The 21,655-nt window shown below is 39.0% G+C and overlaps 1 protein-coding gene across 1 annotated transcript in view; it reads left to right on the top strand.

Moving 5' to 3' along the window:
* EVC (EvC ciliary complex subunit 1) overlaps positions 1-21,655 on the top strand; it is a 38,743-nt gene that overhangs the window by 15,178 nt on the left and 1,910 nt on the right. The window contains exons 9-19 of the mRNA XM_054391599.1: positions 60-276; positions 1,264-1,412; positions 2,036-2,134; positions 9,466-9,678; positions 13,610-13,719; positions 14,913-15,123; positions 17,477-17,683; positions 18,476-18,620; positions 18,805-18,913; positions 20,833-20,959; positions 21,226-21,319. Of these exons, the coding sequence (XP_054247574.1) occupies positions 60-276; positions 1,264-1,412; positions 2,036-2,134; positions 9,466-9,678; positions 13,610-13,719; positions 14,913-15,123; positions 17,477-17,683; positions 18,476-18,620; positions 18,805-18,913; positions 20,833-20,959; positions 21,226-21,319 (1,681 nt within the window). The remainder of the gene's footprint in view (positions 1-59; positions 277-1,263; positions 1,413-2,035; positions 2,135-9,465; positions 9,679-13,609; positions 13,720-14,912; positions 15,124-17,476; positions 17,684-18,475; positions 18,621-18,804; positions 18,914-20,832; positions 20,960-21,225; positions 21,320-21,655) is intronic.

Below are 21,655 nucleotides of genomic sequence, written 5' to 3'. Positions count from 1 at the left end.
AACACAATCAGAGACCCATTCTTGGTTTCTATATAGGACTTTTTTGTGCTTGCTTTTAGGACATTCAGGAAAGGTTATTCAACTGGGAGCTTATGGTGAAAATGATTGATTCATTGAAGTCCTACATACCAGAAGAGTGCAAGTGTAGATTAAACACTGTATCAAATATTCTGGACCACTTAACTGTAAAGAATAATCTGTCAGTCCGACAAAAGGAAGAACTTCTAACAGATCTGCACAAAGCCTTTTGGGAACAGCTGGCACATTTCAGTAATGGTGAGTACTTAGACCAGAGCTCATGACTTAACAAATACATATATGAATTCACATTATTGCATTAGAGAAAAGTTATGGCTTCAGCCCTATGCCCCTCTGTTTTGAAAAGGTAATGATGAATTGGCCAAGGACACTGTTGTTGTGAAGGATGGATGCTTGGAATGGGAAACTTTGGCTTGTTCCAGGCATTGCTTACTATGACCTTACTCTACAGTACACATAATCTATACCTTATTTCATTAATTTGAAGATTGAAGAGGAGTCACATTTGTTACAAATATTTGTGAGCTGCATTCATGCAGGACACTGTCTTCTGATCTCCTGCTAGCATGAGGAGCCAGAAGACTCACGGAACACAAGTTGTGCTGTCACTTGTGTGAAAAGATCGGTTTTATAAACTTTAGAAAAGCTTTATAAATCCCTTGGAGCTATAGGGGGGCTGAAGAGGGGAAGAACTCAGTCCCAAATATTTCACAGTACTAGCACAAAAGCAAAGGGACCTTGACAACTTTTGATGCAGGTTCCTGACTGAGTCACTTTGGAAGCTGGTATGGCTGCATGCCAATTCAAGCTAATCGGAACTACATTGCTCTAGACCTTTTCTCCCCACCATATGTTGCTGCCCCTGTCCTTGCAGCAGCATTTGCATATCTGCAATTAGGTAATGAGCCACTTCTGGACCATCCTGAAGCAGGAGGAGGAGGTTTGGGGTACTGCAAATGGGAATCTGTTCCTTGAACTAGCACAGTGCCTTTGCATAAGCAGCAGTACCAGTGAAAGGGAGAACACAGGATGGTAGTAATCCAAAAGCCTGATGCGGGTGCCATGTAACAATTCAAAAGAATCAAATTTGAAACCCTGCATGGTAATTACTTGCCTATTTCACTTACCAACAGATTTCCATGAGCTTATGTTGTGTGACAGTAGCAGATGCTACTTTCTCCCTGTGGAGCTGTGGTATCTAATCATCAGTGGTTTATGTTCCAGAATGCATCCAGCAAAGTAAAGACCTGATCTTGAGAGAACTGGAGTGCCGTGAAAAGAAGAGAAAAGAGTTCAAAGATAGGGAGAAAGCTGAACAAGAGAGTCTCCTCAGTAAAACTTTTCATAATGAAGATATTAATGATTTCATTAAGGTGGGCAATGTAAAAGCTTATTTTCACTGTTCCATTAGTTTTTAAGGTCAAATATATTCATACTTCTCTCGGTGCCATAAAATGGGTATTTTCTCTGAGAATTATGTACAGGTCAAGTAGGATCAGACTCCCTATTGCCTTGTATCATTCTGTCTCCTTCATCTATGTTTCCACTGCGAAAGGAACATTTGATTTTGGCAGAGAATACAAGAATGATCAAGTGAAGCACACCATGGGGAACATGGTGACCAAGCCTGGTACAAAAAGCTCTATACAGTGTGATACAGCTGCCTGATGATGATGTCTCATGGCTGTTCTGCACCTCATAGCACTGGCTAGGATGAAGTGATATTAATTCATAGGAAAGCAGGTTGCAAATAGGATAATTTCATGTGCTTTCCAGTATTAGATAAATATGATTTAACCCCAAATTGCTGAGGCTGTGGAATTTCATACACAAGAATGGATAAGCTCACATTAAGGTGGTAAAGCAAGTTTCATTTCCCTTTAAGGCATAGTTCCTTTTTTAATAGTACATAGAAAAGGGTTCAGGGAAGGGAAGGATCAGAAGAAGCTATCAAAACATTTTCAGCTATTTAAATATATCTATTGTGTTTCTTTAGGCTTACCACGAGCTGCTAGAGAAGCATCGTCAAGCACAGTGGGAACTGGAGGAGGAGGATGACTGCAAGAGCACAGAGGCTGTTGCAGATCTCTACAAGGTACCACCACTAGTGTGGTGTTTACTAAAATCATTCTGAAGATCTTCTACACAATATCAGGTCTTGGGGAGGATTGGGGAATGGCAGGAGAGATCATTGCAGCTCCAGGAAGCGAGCTTGGAAAACCAGGAGATGGAGACAGGACAGTCTTCCACGTCAGCTTGATTTTTGCATAATCTTCCAACATACTACATTCCCTGCAGTCATCTATTTTCCTCTTGAAAAAATTGTTTTGATGCTAGTTAGTTCCCTGAAATAAGTTCAGATCTTTGGTGTAAATAATATTTTTACACTTATGTTACTGATTTAGAAACTATGTAGATGCTTCATTCTTTTATGTCATATTTAATTAATTTCTGTCTGCACCAAAAAAAAAAAAGTAGAGTAACATAATCTATCTGATGAAGCCCAAAATTGTAGCCAGCAGTAACCCTTGCTGAGGCTGGAACTAATCACTTTCAGATCAACAGGATCCTTGTCATGATTAATTATGACCAGATCAGGGTGTTATGAAAACTTGTAGTTTGTATCACATTAGGAAAAGATACCCACACAATCTTAATTAGCACTAGTCTATGTGCACTTTCTCAAATTCAATTGTTAAAAATATATAAAGCCATTATATAAAGCCACTGTGTTTAGAACAAATAGTTCTGCCATGGTTTCATGCAGTAGTGAAGCAACAGGATATTTGAGAACTGCTGCTTTGGAGAAAGGAAGAGTTTGCTTGGAGGGCTATGCCAGTGAATCAAAGTTGATTAATTTTACACAGCTATTTAATTTCAGAAAAGTCAACATGTCTGCTGATATTAGTGCATACAGTCCATTCTCCAGAGTTACTAACTTCTCCACCCCTATCCTCAATTCACATGAAATCTCTGGAGACAAAACAATTTTTTTCACCCTGCACAGTTCCACCTCATTTGTGAAATTATATTGCTTTCCTTTATTGTGCACTCTGCTTTAGTGACACTAAGATCAAGCCTGGAAATAGCATTTCTTTTAGCACTGTTAAGCTAAGTTTTCTCTTCCATAAAAGAAAAATTGGTTTGGGTGAATTAAGTGTTTCTAGAATTGCCAAGTTGCCAGGAGAGCTGCATAAACTTGAACCCTGCCAATTCACTCAGCTTTAAGCCATTATATTCCTTATTACAGCTGCTCTTTTGTTCCTAGACCCAAACAAACACTGCCAGACATGAAAAACTGCAAGTCCTGTGATCCAACTGGCATAGTGAATGAGGGTCCACAAATCTTAATTTCCACCTTTTTTTCTATAATAAAACATTTTTATTGTGACATTTAACATAATGAACAACTGCCCTTTCTCCCCTTAACCCTAGATACAGATACTAGAGACTGTTTTAGCCAAGCAGGCTGCTGAATATACCTAAATAAGAAGAGAAAATGCAAATGAGCCTAGCCCCACTGTAGGTAAATGGAGCCCTTCTGCCTTCTACAATTGAGGGAAGTGCAGTACTTACACATTTATCTGGAGCATAAAAGCCAGAGCAGATTTGCCATTTAAGGGCAATTGTATTTCTCAACCACAATGCCTTTCCTTCTCTCTCTGCTCCAAGCAGCTACAGTTACCTACAGTTACATCCCATTCTCAGGCCTGCCTTCAGCTAAGAGCAGTTACTAGCAGCTTTCAAAGCAATGATCTTAGAGCATACTGGTGCCTCCACCCTGTACATCACCTGTATCATAGCTTGCACTTTAGATGACTAACCAGAATCAATCCTTAAGGAAGACAGCCAGTACAAGGTTCCCAAGGGTTGCACTCCGACAAATTCACTCAGCCAAGTGTGGAAGTCCTCTTGTCCAACCATTGCCCTAAGCTCATCATCCTTAGCAGCTATGTATAAAGGCCATTACACCTTTTGATTTCAAGGGAAAAGGACCTGGCAAGATTCCTTATTACCTTGTAATAAAGTTCTATATGCAATAAAAAGTTTAGGCCCTTCAACCCTCCATCACTTCTGTGCTAGAATGACTTGACTTATTTTGGCAGATACCTTGGTTTGTCCTAGTATAAGCAAGCAGAGAAGGAAGCCTGTCAGACTTAGTTGCATGAATAAGTAGAAGGATGACCTCAATGCAAGAGGTGATACTAAAATATGTGGAAGAGGTCATCAAGTGACCATTCCTGGGGACAGAAGATGTCACTTACCTGTAAGTGCCACTAACTTATGGGAGAAGACCTTTAACCTTATTCTCACAATGTTCTTCTAAGCCCTTAGATTTCTGTGCCTTTTCTTTTTCAGTTTTCCCCTTTTAAACAGTTTGTGAGTTCATTGAGATAGATTTATATAACCCTCCAACACTACTGTAGCCTGTAGTGCTACAGGACATCAAAGAATTATCCAGATTGAATAAATATGTAAAAAAGCAATGATCTGGAAGCTGACTGTGTTTGCATAGAATAATTGAGTAGGTTTGTTTTGTGTACACATGAATAAATCAATTAAAAATGATTTAACCAAGGTTAATGGAATCTGTTGATGCCTGAAGTGAATGAATGAGTTATATTTGGAGGATAGCTTAGGACATTTCAGCCATACTAGTGGATTAAAATAGTGCACTGTAGGTGAATAGTCTGTGTCTAGACACAGGCTTCATAACTAATTCTTGAAGTGCAGGTTGAGGAACAGAGGTAAATGATTTTGATTGTCAAAATCTATCATGATTGAAGGAGGAATAATGGCAGAGGTAATTGAATGGCTCAGCTGAATATTTTCACAAACACCAACCTCAGAGTTACAGTACCACATTGCACTGTGGTATTGGCTTGGGTAGCTTTTAAATTGCCGAGTTTTTACTTTATTTTTTTTTTACATGGCAGCAAAAGCACACGACCCCCCCAATATACCTTGCTCTGATATGATGAAAAGATTAATGGCTAGCTCCTTGCAAGTCCATCTCAAGTTTGGCAAGCCACATGTTCACTAACCTTTAATCATGTATTTCTCCTTTTTTTGATGAACTACCTGCCTATTTCAGTAGGAAAGGGAGAAATGAAAAGAGGGTATTATTATTAAGAAAACAGACATGCAGATTGCACAAAGGAAATCAATTAACAGCTAGGAATGACATAGTCCATGGTAAGATAATTATTTTTTTCTCAGCCTTAATGTCAAAACCATAACAACACTCCATTAACTGTCACTTACAGTTCCCCTTTGCTGATAGCAGTTCACCAGACTGTTGTTTCATTTGACTTGACAGAACAGAAATTCAGGATAAAAGGTATTAAGTAATGAGGATTTTCAACAGGCAAGGCAATAATCTTTTTATGAATGGGTAAACATGAATGTAAGGTTGAAGCAATGTATTTGATTTTTTACTTTCTTAAGAAAAGGGATTTTTTTTTCAAAATAAAAAGTGCAGTCTCAGAGACTCACTCTTCCATTATTTTCTTTATATCATTTCATTAACATGGAATGTGGTTAAGGGGAGGATGCTTTTCATAGTGTGGGCTGCATTTTTGAGTACCAAGAGTTAGCTTCTTTGCAAGGTGAATCACCCACAGCTTGTCTCAGATGGAATTCCTATCAGAAACCTGCACTTCAAATGCTCCCTTTTAAAAATTTTGCCCTGTGATGCACCTCAAAAAGACTGAAAATCAGCATGGTCTGACAGCTGAAATCTGAATTCTTACCAAGGGGGCTCAGTCTAGTTATGGGTTTGGCAACTGCTTAAATTTGATCTGGTCATTTCAGCCAAAGCTGATAGAAGATACCTGATTAGGATAGCCTTAATTCTGAAGTTTGCTTCTTGCCTTACTGCATAAGAAAATGTATTTTACCTCTAAATGGATTCATAATCTGTTAATAGTTAGATCTATTAAAGGACATAACCTTATCTACAGAGGCACATTTCTGAAAAAGTAGTACAGAAAGAGATGCTTGAAACTGTCTCCTGAATAAATCAAGCACCAGTGAGGGAGCAAGACTGGAATTTCAATGAACCTCCATTTAAATGCATGGACATCAAATTTCTTTTTTGTAGTAGCCTGTGCTAAGGATGACTTCAACATTATTGTGTCTTAGAGTTGTTAGGATGCTTAAAAGCAGGATTCGGTTTTCATTTTCCAAGTAGCACTCCAGTATTCTTCACGTGGAAGAGGGGAAGAAGTACATGGAATCAGCTTTTCCCCAAGTAGCAGGAGTTTATAATGTGAAGTATCTTCTAGTGGCCAGTGATGTCCAAGAAAGTTTAAAGTATTTGTGGGATATATGATCTGAGAATTGAATCTGTGTGCTTAGTAAGGTACAGTACAATTTAGGAGATGCATCTCTTACCTTCTGTACAAGTATCCTAGCCACTGAGTTTTCTGGAGGTATGTGCAAGAGGGTTTTCCAGCTTTGACCAGAAATTTTAATTATTTTGATGAAATGCTGCTGTATCCCAAATTAACAAATAACTGTTGCTTCTGGGAGATAATATATACTAGTCAGTGGCTGGCAGGTAAAATACAGTATAACCAACCTTTCTAAATAAATTTCCCAGCTTCACAATTTCACTGTTCCTTTTACTGTCAACTGCATGTAGGAACCTTTTAATCATTTGGATTTGAGGGAGAGTATTAATAATGTTCTCTGGTTTTGTAGTGAAATCTGATAAGCTGTGTATTTCCCCTGTTTTTTGACAAAATTATACATTTATTGCCTTGTTTGGAATTCAGATGCACTCAGCATTTTAATCTGAACCCATTTTATATCTGCATATACCCCATGGTATTTCTTTATGCTTGATGAATTTCCCTGGAGGTTTTTTGAAAAGCATTAAGATTGACTGCCAGGTACTACAAACAGGTTCATTCAACACTGTAATCAGCTATTCTATTAATGGAATCAATCTGAATAAATTTCATTAAGTGAAAGTTCTGAAAAACAAGAGATGGCATACCAGGAAGCTTGTAAGAACTATTTTGTAGGTATTTTAGTCCAAAAATAAGATTGTGGAAGCAGTGGGATTTCTTAACCATTTTCCTTTTTTACTGTAGAAAACAAGCTTTATAATACATAGTGTGCCATCCCTGCTCACAGACTTGATTGCTGTTCAGATCAAGTACATTCCTTAGAGTACAAATAGTTTTGAACTATTTTGTTAGCTGGAGTCACTTTGGTAGAATTCAATCACATCTGCAATCTTCCCTAAATGGAACCTTACGGTTTCTGCTACCTCATTTCAAAAGGCCATTCCACTGTGCTTTTTCAAGTGTTGCTTTAAACAGGGTAGCTATTGCACTGTACCTGCTATGTCCTCTGTCTAGAGCATGCTGTCCACCTTAGGATCTGGGGTGCAAGGACTGCCAGGGGTCTAATGTCCATGTGATGATGTGTTCAGGTTAAAGAAGCTAGCAGCCAGTGGTTCCTTGAGCACTGGAGAGAAGTTAGTATTGTGATATTCATCACTGAGAGTGGTTTGTGATCCTGGATCACAGATGAGACCAGTAAGTGCAAGACTGCCCTGCACAGAGGAGAATTTCTAGCAGAACTTAGAGGGAAGATGTTCAGGCCTGTTAAAAATCACCATCCCAAGGACTTAAAGCACCTGAACAGGCTTCCTGTTGCTTTATGTGCCAGTTTGCAGCACTCCTGAAGAACATCCTGCTTACTCCTGCTTTCCACTCCTGTATTCACCCAGTAACTTAATCTTTCAAGGGACTGTTAATGTGGAAATCTGTTCTGGGAATTCTAATCCCACTTTCTCGTCTTTTCACACACCAGTTTCAGCAGAGTATTTTTGCAAACAAGCACCCTTCACCTAAAGATAGTCATAATATTCCTGGGTAACTATGTACCCACTGTGCTAGTGCCAAAAGGAAACACACAATATATTTGAAGCTGCAGGGAATGCAAGCAGAACTCTATTCACTTGGTCTTTAAACAATGTGGCATCAAGGCAAGTACCAAAATACCTTCTTTATTTTGTGTGCAAAAGATTTCCTAGTAAATACTACTTTAGAGCTGTCAGCATGCCAGGGAGGTGCTATCAGTTCTGCAGCAAAGCAATTTAGCTGCCATAGGTGGAACTCTCTTTAAGAATAGATTTCTTTAATTCGCTGCCTGAGATCTTTTGAGACTGTAGTAGAAATGCTAGAGACTCCTCTGGACTGCTTTTGAACTCTATTCAGTCCCAAGAATAATTTTTCTATTTCTAAACACCCAGTAAAGGTAGAAGAACTTGTCCTGTAAGGCCAGTAAAGGTAGTTAGAAGAACATGTTTAGAACATCTAAAAAAAAATTTCTTAGCGTTTCAATTAAGAAGTTCTAGATTTTGATCACTTAAGAGATTGTAATTAAACCTGTATGTAAAAGAATGCAACAGCTAGAATATTTGACTTGTTCCTATGATAGAATCATAGAATCATTCAGGTTGGAAAACACCTTTAATGTCATCAAGTCCAACCCAGCACAGTCAACTCCACCACTAAAGATGTCCATCAGCACCAGGTCTACACATCTTTTGACTTCCTCCAGGGATGGTGACTCAACCACTTCCCTGGGCAGCCTGTTCTTACAATAGGAATGCTGAAGGGTTTTAGAAATATTAGCCATATTTTAAGGAAAAGAACAAAACAGAAGTGTTTTCAAGAGAGGTAACACTGATTTACAATGATAGCAAAACCAAGGAGGCAATAGATCTTTTTGGGCTGGTAAGATTATGTGGAACTCAGACAAAAATAGATCTTCATACTGCTGGAGCACTGCAGTGTCCATGTGACCTTTCCAGTGTTTTTATTTTCTCTCTTCCACTGGGGAAAGCTACTTTGCTTCACTCCTTCTCTTCAGGGATTGTCTCAAATTGTAGCAAATTGTCTCAACTTGTAGCAACACAATTTGTATCATCACTTTGTGTTTGACAATGAAATTACATGTTCTGAACAGACTTTGTAGCTTGGATGCCATCTAACTAAATTACCCGAACTCTTCCTCTGGCTGAAACAGCCTCAACAGTTTAAAACCACTCATGTGGGACTAGGTTTAATAAAACCACCAGAAGATACTTGTTTTCCTAGGCTTGAACCTTCCATCAGAAGGAATTTGAATAAGTCTGTCCTTAAGAACCAACTGTTAACACAACTAATGTCAATTTTGCCTAATTAAAAGCTGTACTGTCCCTTTTAACTCTTCCTTCATTCTTTCCTTCATGCATTTTATATCAGCACCTTTGAAAATGTGCCTATGGTTGGTCACTGCCCCAGTGTCTTCACTGGGACATGGTTCCCTCAGTTACATCATGGATACATGCAGTGAAACAGCAAAAATGGGCTGGGAGTTCACTTTCTTACCTGTACCTCTCTCTGTCCTTTGTGTCTCTGTTAGGAGCTGTACTCAAAAGCTTCCCGTGCTTTAGAGGAGTTGGTGATGGAGCTGTTTCTTCTGACCCTGCCTGCTATGACTGGCCTCTCTGCAAAAGAATGTGAGCTTTTGAAAGAGGAATGGCAGGAGAATTTGATCCCTCAGCTAGAGAAATGGGAGACCCACCGCCAGAAGCGCTGGAAGCTTCTCCAGGAACAGCTATTGCAAGAAAAAGAAGTAAGATCCATGTTACATTCTGGGGCACCAGGTTCTAAAACCAGAGATATGGAAAAAAATTACCAAAATACTTACCTGTGGGGAGTATTTTGTCTATAAGTACACAGCCCAGCTCCAGACACAGATCCAGACTTGGGATAGGCAGTTTGACATGCAGTGTGGAATGAATATATATACTGTGCATGTAGACTTGCATAGAGGAGTCAGAGAGTGATCACTGAACATCTGTCCACAGTGTTCAATAGCTTTGTCAGCACATAAACAAACTTTGGCAAGGCTGCTGTCTGATGTCCTCAACTCTTGAGCAGCTACATAAACAGTTCAAAAACACCCCCAAACCTTTTGTGTGCTCTGTTTGGAGACATGAGTACAGTATACAGGAAAAGAGGGCTTACAGTGATAAATGCCTCTTAATTTTTATGTATTAATACTATAATAGTTGGAAACTATTAGTATCACAGACATTTAATGCAAAAAGTTACTCTGAGAAGATGAAGAAGTACACATCCAGCTTTCCTGCTCTGTCTGCGCCCAACAGAGGAGGCATTGAGACCAGAGGAGACAAGCAGACAGTACATGTAGAGGCTTTTTTTTTTTTTTAATTATCTTTCCTATCATTTATACATATCTGGAATATATGTCCTTTGAGGGAGCAGAATCCCTTTTGCAATTGAAAAGAAAAAAGATCAGTTTCATATTTAACTTTGCCTTAAATGCTTGAGAATGTGAGTGAGGCAAATGGGAATATACAGCTAATGAAGATAAATGTTCAGCATTTTCCCACATAGCCCCTACCTCATGATTTCTGCTGAGAAGCTCTCCTGCCTGGACAGTTGTTTGAGGGAGCAGACTGCTGCACCAGGCTGAGGTGTTTGCTTGGCATTCAGTGTACATCACACCCCATCTACCGGCTGTTAGACAGAAATGGCTTTGCTTCGATTGCCTGAATCTGTGCTCAAGAAGTCCAGCTGAGAGCTGCAGGGGAAAATGAGTGAGCTTACCTGGATCTAATTTGCTGTTGTATCTGAGGTATAACTCAAAATATGGGTTTCATTACCTACAAAAGGCATATTTTTCACCTTTATGGCCAGAGAGTAATACCTAATGTTAGCAGTGCTCCAGAAGATCTTGCAACAGACTTGTTACCAGGTGGCAAAACACAGAGAAGCTTGCAGAATAAAAGTGGGGCAAGATTTCTGTCCAACACCCAGAAAACTGGACCAGTAGCAGTTTACCAGTTATGACATGGTGTGCACATTATTGCATTCTCTTTGGAATGACTCTTCAAGAACCCAGGCATTCCTTGGAGCTTTGCTCCCCCATTTACCATGCTTTTTCACTGGCTTTACTGATTAAAAGGAGGAATGGGGGAGCTTGAACTCTCTTTCAGATGCTGACTCTCTGCAGCAGCATGATTTTCTCCACTCTGTACTGACCTGTTTCTAAGTAAGGCTGTTCCCAAGAACAGGAAAGCTTGGAGAGGTACCTGATGACTTGACCCAGCATTGGAAGGTCAATGCAGCACAAAGCTTGACCTTTCCATCTGGCTTGATGAAATAGTTTTCTCCTTTTTGCTGATCTTCGGTCATACACCAACAGCCTCAAATTAAGATTCTCAGAGGAGCTGTGCTGTTGGCATTTTTGCCTGTGAGTTCTAGTACTTTGGAGATGGAAAATACTTACCTCTTCCAGCCCATCCCAGTGAGCTGCTGGAATGTTGCTTCCAATAAAACATACAATGTTGCATATATTCCCAGCTGATCCTTCCCTTCCTGATCATCTTCCTAATGGCCCTTTTGAAACAAAACACTACTTTAGTACTGGTCCAAATCTCAATCTCCCCTATTTGTCATCCCATCTTCAATGCATAACTCATCTCCTTTCCTCTTTGTTCTTTTACCACTTGTGTGGCTGATGTACTTCTACTGTTCAGTTGTGTAACTGCTCCAAGGGGATTTTCTGCTGTGTTCTCAGCTTTCCATTGGTTTCAGGGAGGTAAAGAGATCTTTTATAAATATTACATATGGCTTACCTTAAACGATCTCATAGTGGAAAAGGTGACTCATTCTTTTCCTTTGAAAGAAGCTGTATTCAGCACTACAGAACTAGGCTATTTCTTTGTAAACAGAAATAGACAACTGGTCCCTGTCTTAGTTCTCATTCTGTGTGTCTTTTTGGATAGCATATACTGGTAGCAGCAGAGGTGCTAAATGTTGGGTTCTTGGCTGCATTATATCATTTACCATTGTAGTTGGAATTCAGACATGGTCTCCTGTCCTCCAGGTGACCTATGCCCTTGCAGACAGGTCCTGCAAGAGCAGCTTCTCAGTGAACAGTCAGGTCTCCAAGAATAATGGAGCCACAGCCAGCCTCTCATTGAAAATCAAAATACACTAGGAAGCCATAGCCACAGAGCTGCAAAAGGGAAATACTGATACAGTCATTGCTTCAGGCATTTGCCATCTGTCAGGATGATACTTGGAGACCTGGTAGACCTTGATTTGACACTTTCAGCCTGCAGTCAGTGAAGCACTGTGCTCAGCTGTGCTCTGTGATTTTTAACAATTGCCTAGACTCAAATCAGTTCGGGTCTGGCCACACAGGTAGGTCTTGCAGCTTTTCTGAGACCAGCCTGGTGTGCTCCCTGGTGTCACAGAGACATTCAGGCTGTGCTTCTCATGCTCAGCTGCACTCTTTCCATCTGTCTTCTGTTGTTGACTGCCTGCCCATCATTCTCAGGCATCCTGCTCAGGAGCATGTGTTTTGGTAAGGTTTTCTGCATAGAGAGGGATCAATTACATCTGTTGCTGTGTGTGCAACAGAGAAGGTGCTATCCAAGAAAGACATTTATATTTAAGCCAAAGTTGACGTGGTTCCTGGTGTTTGCACTTCATTCTGTGCTCACAGATAAAGCCTCTCCCCTGCACAGATCACTGCTTCCCAATGAAGAGATTATCAAACCCAGCAGGAAGGCCTAGTACCACTCCTACTACAATTCCTAACACCAACACTTATGCAATTACACATCTAATTCTTTGCTAGACAGAATGTTCTAGTGAGACCTGGCTGGCCACAAGAGTAGAAGACAAGGTCCCTTCCATTCTGAATGAGGCTACAAGATGAAGTAAAGCTGTCAGGGAGTCTGGGCATTACGTTTAATGTAGACATCTGCATACAATCTGCATAATGTAGGCATTTATCCAGCTGCCAGTGTGTCCTAAAATATATTCTTCATCTGACAGTAACAGAGTTTGGGCCTTACAACTGTTTCATTTTATGGCTTATTGTTCCTTAAATTCTGGCAATATACTGAACAAAATCTTAAATCCTTATCTCCGAAAGTTTACAGTCTAATGGAAAATCCATCAAAGCATTTTAAAATTAAATTCTTTTAGATAAATATGACCCTGAAGGAGCTGTGAATTTGCAGTCTATTAACCTAATCACACAATCTCCCGTTCTAACTATCAGCACTGTGTACTACACATGAAAGTGTGATGAAAGGTGGTATCTTTATTTTGTTCACTGAAATAAAAACATTCTCTACTAGTGAAAAAAAAAAAGAAGAAAAAAAGCCCACTGCAACCTGCTGATAAGAGCTGATGCAATATTTGGTGCCATATTATTCATTTTCTCTTCCCAGTCTGTGGCTGAAACCAGAAAATCTGTGGGACATACATATCAAGGCAGATCCAAACCAGTGCAAAGCCTCCCTTTCTTTTCAATGAGCTCTGTTTAAGCCTTTGATCATTGACAAAAAGATATTCCTAAGTAGAATAACTTTAATTTAGTATGAGTTTGTTTCTTGAAAAAAGGGGATGATTATTTTTTAGCAAAATCACATCAAATAAGCCCCTGCTTTTTAATGTGGTTACTAGAATGACTGAAACCAGAGTATCTTAAAATTGTCATTTTTCTCTCCTGCTTTTAGCTGTGGATAAAGGAATATGCTGTGTCTGCTGTGATGCAGAAACACCTGTCTGAGAAACAAGAGAAGATAATTCAAGGTGTCATAAGCAGACTAGGAAGCCTCGGTGATGGGTAAGCACTGGTGTAAAACTGCACTGCTGCATGCACAGATAAAACCTTGTGTGCATTACGTTGTGGAAAGCAGTGTTGGGGCATTATGAGCATCTTCAGACAGAGAGGCAGTTACTCTAATTTGTTTGTATCAAGGACAAAATTCAGAAAGAGCCATTCTGACTCCTGGTAAGTAGGAAAAGTACACCACTTGACAAATCACAGGAGACTCATTTCAAACCTTGAGCCAGCCTCTTTGCACTCTGTATGTCGCACTGGAGTTGGATAATCTTTAAAATAAAATATTCCATCCAGCACCATTAAGCTCTGCCTTTGTTTTCTGCTATTTCAGTACCACTGACCAGCACTTTGTATAATATGATTCTTCTGTATTCACAAAAAAACCTTCTAGTTTTATCTCATCCTTTTATAGCTAAGCATCTCTTTTTTCACAATTCTGCATTATCTGCCTTGTTGGGATCAAGATATCAAGATACTTCATTTACCATGGTTCTCACATTCTCAAAGATCAAGGCATTTGAAGACCTGTCTATTTGGAATATTGGTATTATTGCCATTGCACTCCTTTTTTGGCTCTACTTTTCAGTTTAACCCAACATTTACACTTTCTCTGACTTCAGTGCTTTGCAGCATTCAGAGCTCACAAGGCCTTACACATACACCCGTTAGATACAGACACAAACAATGTCATCTCAAATCTGCACACAGATTTCACTCAGCTGGTCTAGAACCAACTTTGAAATTTGCTCTCCTATTTTAAATTCCTCACAAACATGGCTTCAGCCACATCTGCTGTGCCAGCTAACCTTGGCCTCTTCAGTGTCTCTCCAGAGTGTGCCTTCCAGATACACTGTTCTGCGTTTTCTTGAAATAACTTTCCTGTAGTTCTGATCACATTCTTTTTTCATCTTATTCCAAGTCTCCTATTAAAAAATTATTTTATCAGTAATTATAGATGATTATTTTTTCTATTTTGGTACTACTTTTATTTTAACTTCAGTGTGACAGAAGTCTGTCACAGCAATACCCACTCTTTACACTTGAGCAGCTTTTCCAAAGGCATGCTTTATACGAGAAGAAATAACAGAGTCAAAGGTAAACTCCTCTTGTCTTTGAGCAATGGCTTTGCTGAACTGAGCTGTGCCAGTCAGCAAACAGCTTACCTGATTAATTTTTAATGATCTTTTTTGCAGGTCTGTTAACTATATATTACAAAAACACCACCTCCTGCTGTGTTCAGTACTGAGAAGGTTAACCCTCCGAAGAGTTGGAATGGCAGCACTGGCCCGCATGAGACTGTCCAGAAAGAAGAGCTTGCTTCAGGAACTGAGAGAACAACATACCCTGCAGAAGGGATCCTCCCCCTGTCAAGATGAGGACCAGTGGCAGTTACAGAAGGCAGTGGTAGGTACAGTGTCTGTATTTATTTTAGATAAAAATACCAACATATATAAAGGCTTAAGATAAGCTGCTACTAAATCTGGAGGGATCACAACATGAACTTGAAAAGCTCTTACTTGAGGATCAGAAGAAATTGTTCCCTCCACCAGTTCTAGCAATTTCTTCTATAATGTCATCATTTTCTATTCTTTGTTCTCTGTCCGTCTGCTCAGCATCCGTTCCTCTAACATCCTTCCAAATAATGTCTCCTGTTGGTTGAGGAGAAGACAGAAAGTTTAAGGTCTTTTTTGACTTGATATTCCCACAGGTCACTTCCAAATCTATGATTATTTTTCAGAGTTAATCCATTAAGCATTGTTGGTTATTTACTTGTGTGTGTTGGATATTCACCTAAAACAACTCCAAATTCCAGATTTCATCCTCAGATAACCCTCCTAGTGGTAGCCTCCACCCATCCCACTTCTGCTGCACATGTTGGTTGAACCCATCCAACACTTAGCAGCTCTGTACTCCATGCTCTCACTGTGTAATTAGCTGAGAGGTAATATTTTGCATCACTCTTAACACTGATTTGCATAATATAAACCCTAATTCTCCACTTGGAAGGGAATAAGGAAATTCTGTCTGCTGCCATTTCCCATATTTGATACTTCTGTCAAAGTAGGTCCTGTTAAATGTGGAAATCCCAAAACCTCATTAGCCTTCAGAAGAAATAAAACATAAAATAATAAAATATAAGTGCATATGACTGCATTCCTCTTGGTATGTGCTTTCACTTACTTCCTCTCACTTAGCTCTCACAGGGCTGTTAATTGAGGCAATCACTGTGTTTCCTAACAAAAATGAAATGTCCCCAGGTATCACTGTTCATTTGGTCTCTCTTCATTACAGATTTTTTCCAAGGCCAGCTAAAAGCCACCTCCCAAAGAACTGCCTACAAATTACACATAAGGTCCTTGCTGCCAAAGTAGGTCTAGGTGTGGAATTCTGAAAAGTCAGAGATAAAAAAAAAATAAATGTTTTGAACAACATCCAAAACTAGAACCAACACGCAAAGAGCTAAAGAAAAAGTTAATTTACAGATAGTCAACCAGAGTTTTTGCCATAAAAACTTAGTTATTGGTAGTGCCAATTTTAGACTGGCAGTCTATCTGTTAATTTGTTATAAAATACAAAACAACACTAAAGAATTCTGTCTTGGAGATGATAACATCACATTGGGACTCTTCAAAAAAATGACTTCATGACATTCTAACTGTCTAAAAAAACCCCATCAAAAACATACGTCAGAGCTATAAATAAAAACATGGCAGAATAACCCAGCATTAATAGGGACACCATAATTTTCCACAGATGAATGTGGGCAGAGCAGGTTCTTTTTCTACTTGCATTTATTTCCAAGAAGGCATCAAATAGGTACTGCTGAATCTCCCAGATAATTCGATGTTATTTAGCCTTGAATGAGTATATTAATATAAGAAGGGCAAGCAACTCAACAGAAGGCAATCTGTGGAAGACTGATACACGTAAGGAGGACAGACCAGGTCGTGCTGGTTAGTGTAACCTATTGTGTGCTAATGAGAGTTTAGAGGGAAAGTGGATTTAAAAAGAAGCCTAGAAAATGGTGGCAAGAAAGGTCCAAAGACCTCAAGAGACTAAAACTTTTCAACATGAAAAAAAGAGGTGGTCTCTGGAATCTCACAGGTCTTAAAACTGGTATAAATATATGAATAGAGAGCAATTTTTCCCTTGTTTCTAGTCAAAGAGCACCCAGCACAAAGGTATTAGATGGCAGGCTGAAAATTAAGAATTGTTTGGAGAAGCTGTAGAACTTACAGCCACAGGATGCTGTAGATGCCAAGAGAGAAATGGTTTCCCAGTGCTGTTAAATGTTTTCATGCCCTTTCTGAAGTGCTGTAAGTACCAGTACACCAACTTTTTCTCAAGTGGACCTCAAAAACTGTACAAGTATTCCAGGGCTTATTTGCCTTATCCCTGTGCACTCTTATCAAGACATCCATAATTATCTCTTACTGTTACTGCACTCAGGATATTTGACCTAGAGTGTTCATATTTTTCATAATAATAAGACCAAATTTAGCAGTACAGAATACAAAGATGGGAATACATCACCTGGAAATGAATGATGGGACAGGATGCAAACTGTTACTGTGCATACCATGACAGAGGCAATTATTTTGTTGCAAAGACAAATGTGTTAAGCGACTATACATGAATATCTGCTGGAAGTCAAATTATTCTGAGTATTGAAACCATAATATTCTGGATGGATGTAGGATTTTCTCTTAAGTGAAGCTGGGTAAGTTTTTCAACATGCAGTTTTTCTGATTACCAGGAATCCCACATTCTGGAAGAGGAGGAGAAGCTTGAGGAAGAAACACAGCAAACCCATTTAGAATTTCACCAGCAGCTAGTCACAGAAATCAAAGAGGCCCTTCAGTTTCTTCAGCAGCACATGGAACAGGTGATTGGGCAGACACTGCTGCAGCATGCCAGAGAGGAAGCTGGAAAAAAGAATTCAGATGATGGACAGGACTTCAAGGTATAGAAAAGTTCAACAGCAGTTCCCCAAACAAAATGAGTTCTACTTTGCTAAAATGGATGCAGTTTTGTTTATGCACTACCTTATGCCTAGAAGTATCAGGAGACCACTACAACTTGTGTTAAAACTGAAGTTACTTTGCAAAGTATTTGCAGACTAAGACTTATGTAGAAGTGCAGTATTTTTTAGTGATTTTCTACAGCAGCCAAAATAGTTTTTACCCTGGAACATTAAAAGAACTGAGAGAGTTCTTGCTGATAGAGAATAACAAAAATGAAGAAAAAATAGAGGTAATTATCCTTTGATGAAGGTTTTATGGTTAATTAATAGTGTTTGTATATTAACAGCTTAATATTAATTCACAGGCAAATAATTAAATAGAAATAAATCTTGCTTCATAGATTAATAAAAATATTCCAAAGTAACTATTTGGATTTTTTATATAATGAAAAGTTGTAGCAGAGCTACACAGATACTGATTTACTTTGCTGACAGTTGTGTTAACAGGTAAAATGGGTTATAGAGATTGACCACAGAGGGGAATGGCCCTTTTCCACAGGGAGGTGAGGCACATTCAGGTGGATCCTGCTCTGGCATGGAGGTCGGACTAGATAATCTTTCCAGGTCCCTTCCAGCCCCTAATGTTCTGTTTGTCAGTGTCTCACATTTTCAAAGCATGAAATTCAGAATTTTATGTGCACATACAAAATTAGATTGGCTCTTCAGTTTTACATCAAAACACTTCAGGTTTTGACTTAGAAAATTAATTGTGACTTGTATTTTGTAACACAGGAGAGATTGGTGGAAGCTGCTGTAGAAAGTGTGTATGGGACCAGCAACAATATCAGCAGGTTGGTGCAAAACTACTATCAGCAATTGGGAAAAATTACAGAAAGCTATGAAGGGAAAAAGCTTCAACAGTTGAAATCTTTACAAGGTACGTATGAGATTAACTATAGGATAATTCTGGTGTTTTAATAGACCATTGTCTTAACACTTGTTGCTCAAGATAACAGATACCTAGAACAGGGATTCATTTATGCTGATGTGAAACAAATTGTAAGGTTACCACAACTCAGAGTTTGTGATTCTGAGCAGAAAATTTTACAAAAACATTTCAGCAGAAAGAGGTGAAAGGAGCAGACTTAGGAAGAAACAAGAGATTGAACTGGCACTGAAAGAAGAACTGACCCAAGGCCTCCTGAATGTGTCATCCACAGTCCATCAAAGGTAAGAGCAGGCAGCAGCACTGCTGCCTTGTTAAATGTCATGTTTGCAGATAAATGTCTAACTGAATAAATGTCTTGGGTTTACATTTTAGATTTGTCTTTGATGGAGAAGAAATATCTGTTGCCAAACTACATCTGCCCTTCGATCGCAGAGAATTGTTTTCTCATTAAATTAACTTTTTGATGCTTATTAATTACAGACTGAATAACTATACATAGCCCTTTTCAAAAGAGAGAACTGAAAACAATGGCAAAGCATTTGCCAAATTTTTAAAGGAATTTAACATAAATGTGGGATGGGAATGTTGTCTAATTCATTATGTTCCATCTTTTCTGCTTTGAACTTCAAAAGTGTTTTGTTAGTTTGCCATTGAGTAAATACATACCACAATGAAGAGAAAATGATTGAAGCATAAATAATGGGAAGATTCCAGTGAATGCCTTGGACTTGCATTAGAGTGGAATCCCTCAAATGTTAATTAAATAAAAAAAATATTTAATTCATTGCTGATTTCATGAAACTGGCAGTCCAGACAAAAAAAAAAAAAAATACAAACAAACCTGCAGTTCCAAAGGAATAAGCTGTCTTAAAAAGCTGTAGGACTTGGCAGGAACATGATACATTTTTAAATGATTTAGTGTCTTTACTCTTGGTTCAGTATCCAGAGCATCACAGCATCTGCAATTTTGACACTGCAAAGAGGTTAATTCTTTTTTAAACATTCTGTTACTTCTAACTTGAAATAAATGATTGCCCACTCTCTGGGTTTCATCCTTGTTTGAATTAGTACAGGAATGGATTCATGTAATGAAGGGCTTCGTAGAAGGTCTGTTCGTTATTCACTATCAAGTTTATAATTTATTCTGACATATAAATTCACTTCTATCTGTTGTCTCATTTCTTTCTTTCATAATCTATTCTAGTGTTTTAAACCAAAATACAATCAAATTTTTTCCATGCAAGCACAACTATGGTATTGAGGAATATATCTACTCAGTATCTAAGCTGGTCTCATAACCATCAGTAATCTAACCCATTTTCCTGTTGTCATGATTTCTTTTACAGTCAAATCCCAGTCCTCTGTAAGTTAATGACAAAATTTTCATTAGTTTCTCTAACTCCTATTGAACTCAGCATAGATTGTTTTAGTTCTTTTTGCCCTTAGTGCAAGGTTATGAATTTGAGTTCAAAAAGCAAGTTTGGAAAGCTAACCTTCTGTAAGCATTGACATTAGGAACCTCATTATGTGTAGATGCCAGAAACAATTTGTGTTATCTCCTTCCCTGAGGAATCTGATGGGTGACTGACAGCATTTCTTCATCGCAGATCAGGCAAGAGAAGAGAAGAAACACAGATTTAGCAAAGTTGCAGCTATTCAGGTTCTACTGTATTAATACTCATTTTTTTAACTAGCCAAGTAAAAACTAAGAATATAGTTGTCAGTGCTCCCAATTGCCAGGTTTTGTATTATCATGTTTCTGGCTCAGTCTCAGCCTATTACTGAAGAGCCATGAAAAAAAGGCCTAATTCTGAATCCCTTATCCTCACACCTGATCTTCTAACAGCTTGTCATTTTGGCAAGCAGACAATAAAGCTGACTTTAGAAATGTAACAGTGGTTTTGAAAGCAGACTTAGTACTGAAGTCCAGCTCCCAATGTCCAGGTGTGAACAACCTAAACTTCTGCTCCAATCCTGCCTCTTAAAGAAGCTTGCATCCCATGGAGAGACAAGGCAGATTATTAAAATGAGTAAATCTATCTAAAAATCTACTGCTAAGTTTTTATCCCAACAGAAAGAGGATGGGCTGATACTGTTTGTGAGCCTTTCTCTCTACAAAACCTTCTAAATACACTTTGCCAGGATTGTTTTCCTTCCTGGAACTGAATAACATCAGTACCTTTAACTTTCTCTTGACCAGGATGGTGCTGCAGCAAAAGAAGGTTTTAGCTCAGTTTGAACTGCAGCAGCAAATTCGTCTGGAGTCTCTGAAACAGAAACTTCTGGGATTGCATCACCTAGAAACTGAGTTGGAGAATCAGCTAAAGGTAAGCCAGGATAAAATGACTCACAGATCTGAAGCAGTCCATGGCAAAACATCCAGCAGGTTATAAGAGTCTCTTTGCTGTCCTAGATGAAGTCAGTGCCAGGATTCACCACTCTCTTGTAGAAAATGCTTCCCTCATGCTAGCCATACTGTTTCCTGTGTGCCTGCAGTGACATCTGCCTCCTCTGGCATGCTACATATACAATAACATAACTCAGAATCAGGCTGTCTTTTGTTAACTGCCTTCCCACTTATCCTTGCATGCAGGAAGCAGAGCAGGACTTCATGAGCGAGCTGGCTGCGCTGGCCCGTGTTCCCATGGCTGTGAAGCAGCAGCCTTCCAAAAGGAGCAAGGCAGCAGGTTGGTACAATTCTGATTTGTTTAAAGAAACCCATATCTCTCCACACATCAGGGCATATTTTGCAATATAACACAATGGATTTTCTGGAGAGATTTTTTTTGGCAGTGCCGTTTCCCTAATTGGGATACAGGAAAATAAGAGAATCTTCCCAGATCACTTAGCTCCCCATGTCTGTATCATGTTCTTTAGAAATTAATCTGTTCACCTCAATCACAAAGTCTTTGGGAGAACAGCAGAGCTGAATGACCCAGCTTTCATTCTCCTGGTAGAATGGAAGAATCACCTTCCTACATGCATACTCAAAAGTAAAATCTTACTGAATCAGAAAACTTAAA

This window comes from Indicator indicator, chromosome 23 (assembly GCF_027791375.1).
Source record: "Indicator indicator isolate 239-I01 chromosome 23, UM_Iind_1.1, whole genome shotgun sequence".
NCBI classification, from domain to species: Eukaryota; Metazoa; Chordata; class Aves; order Piciformes; family Indicatoridae; genus Indicator; species Indicator indicator.
This window is presented reverse-complemented; position numbering and strand designations above follow the sequence as displayed.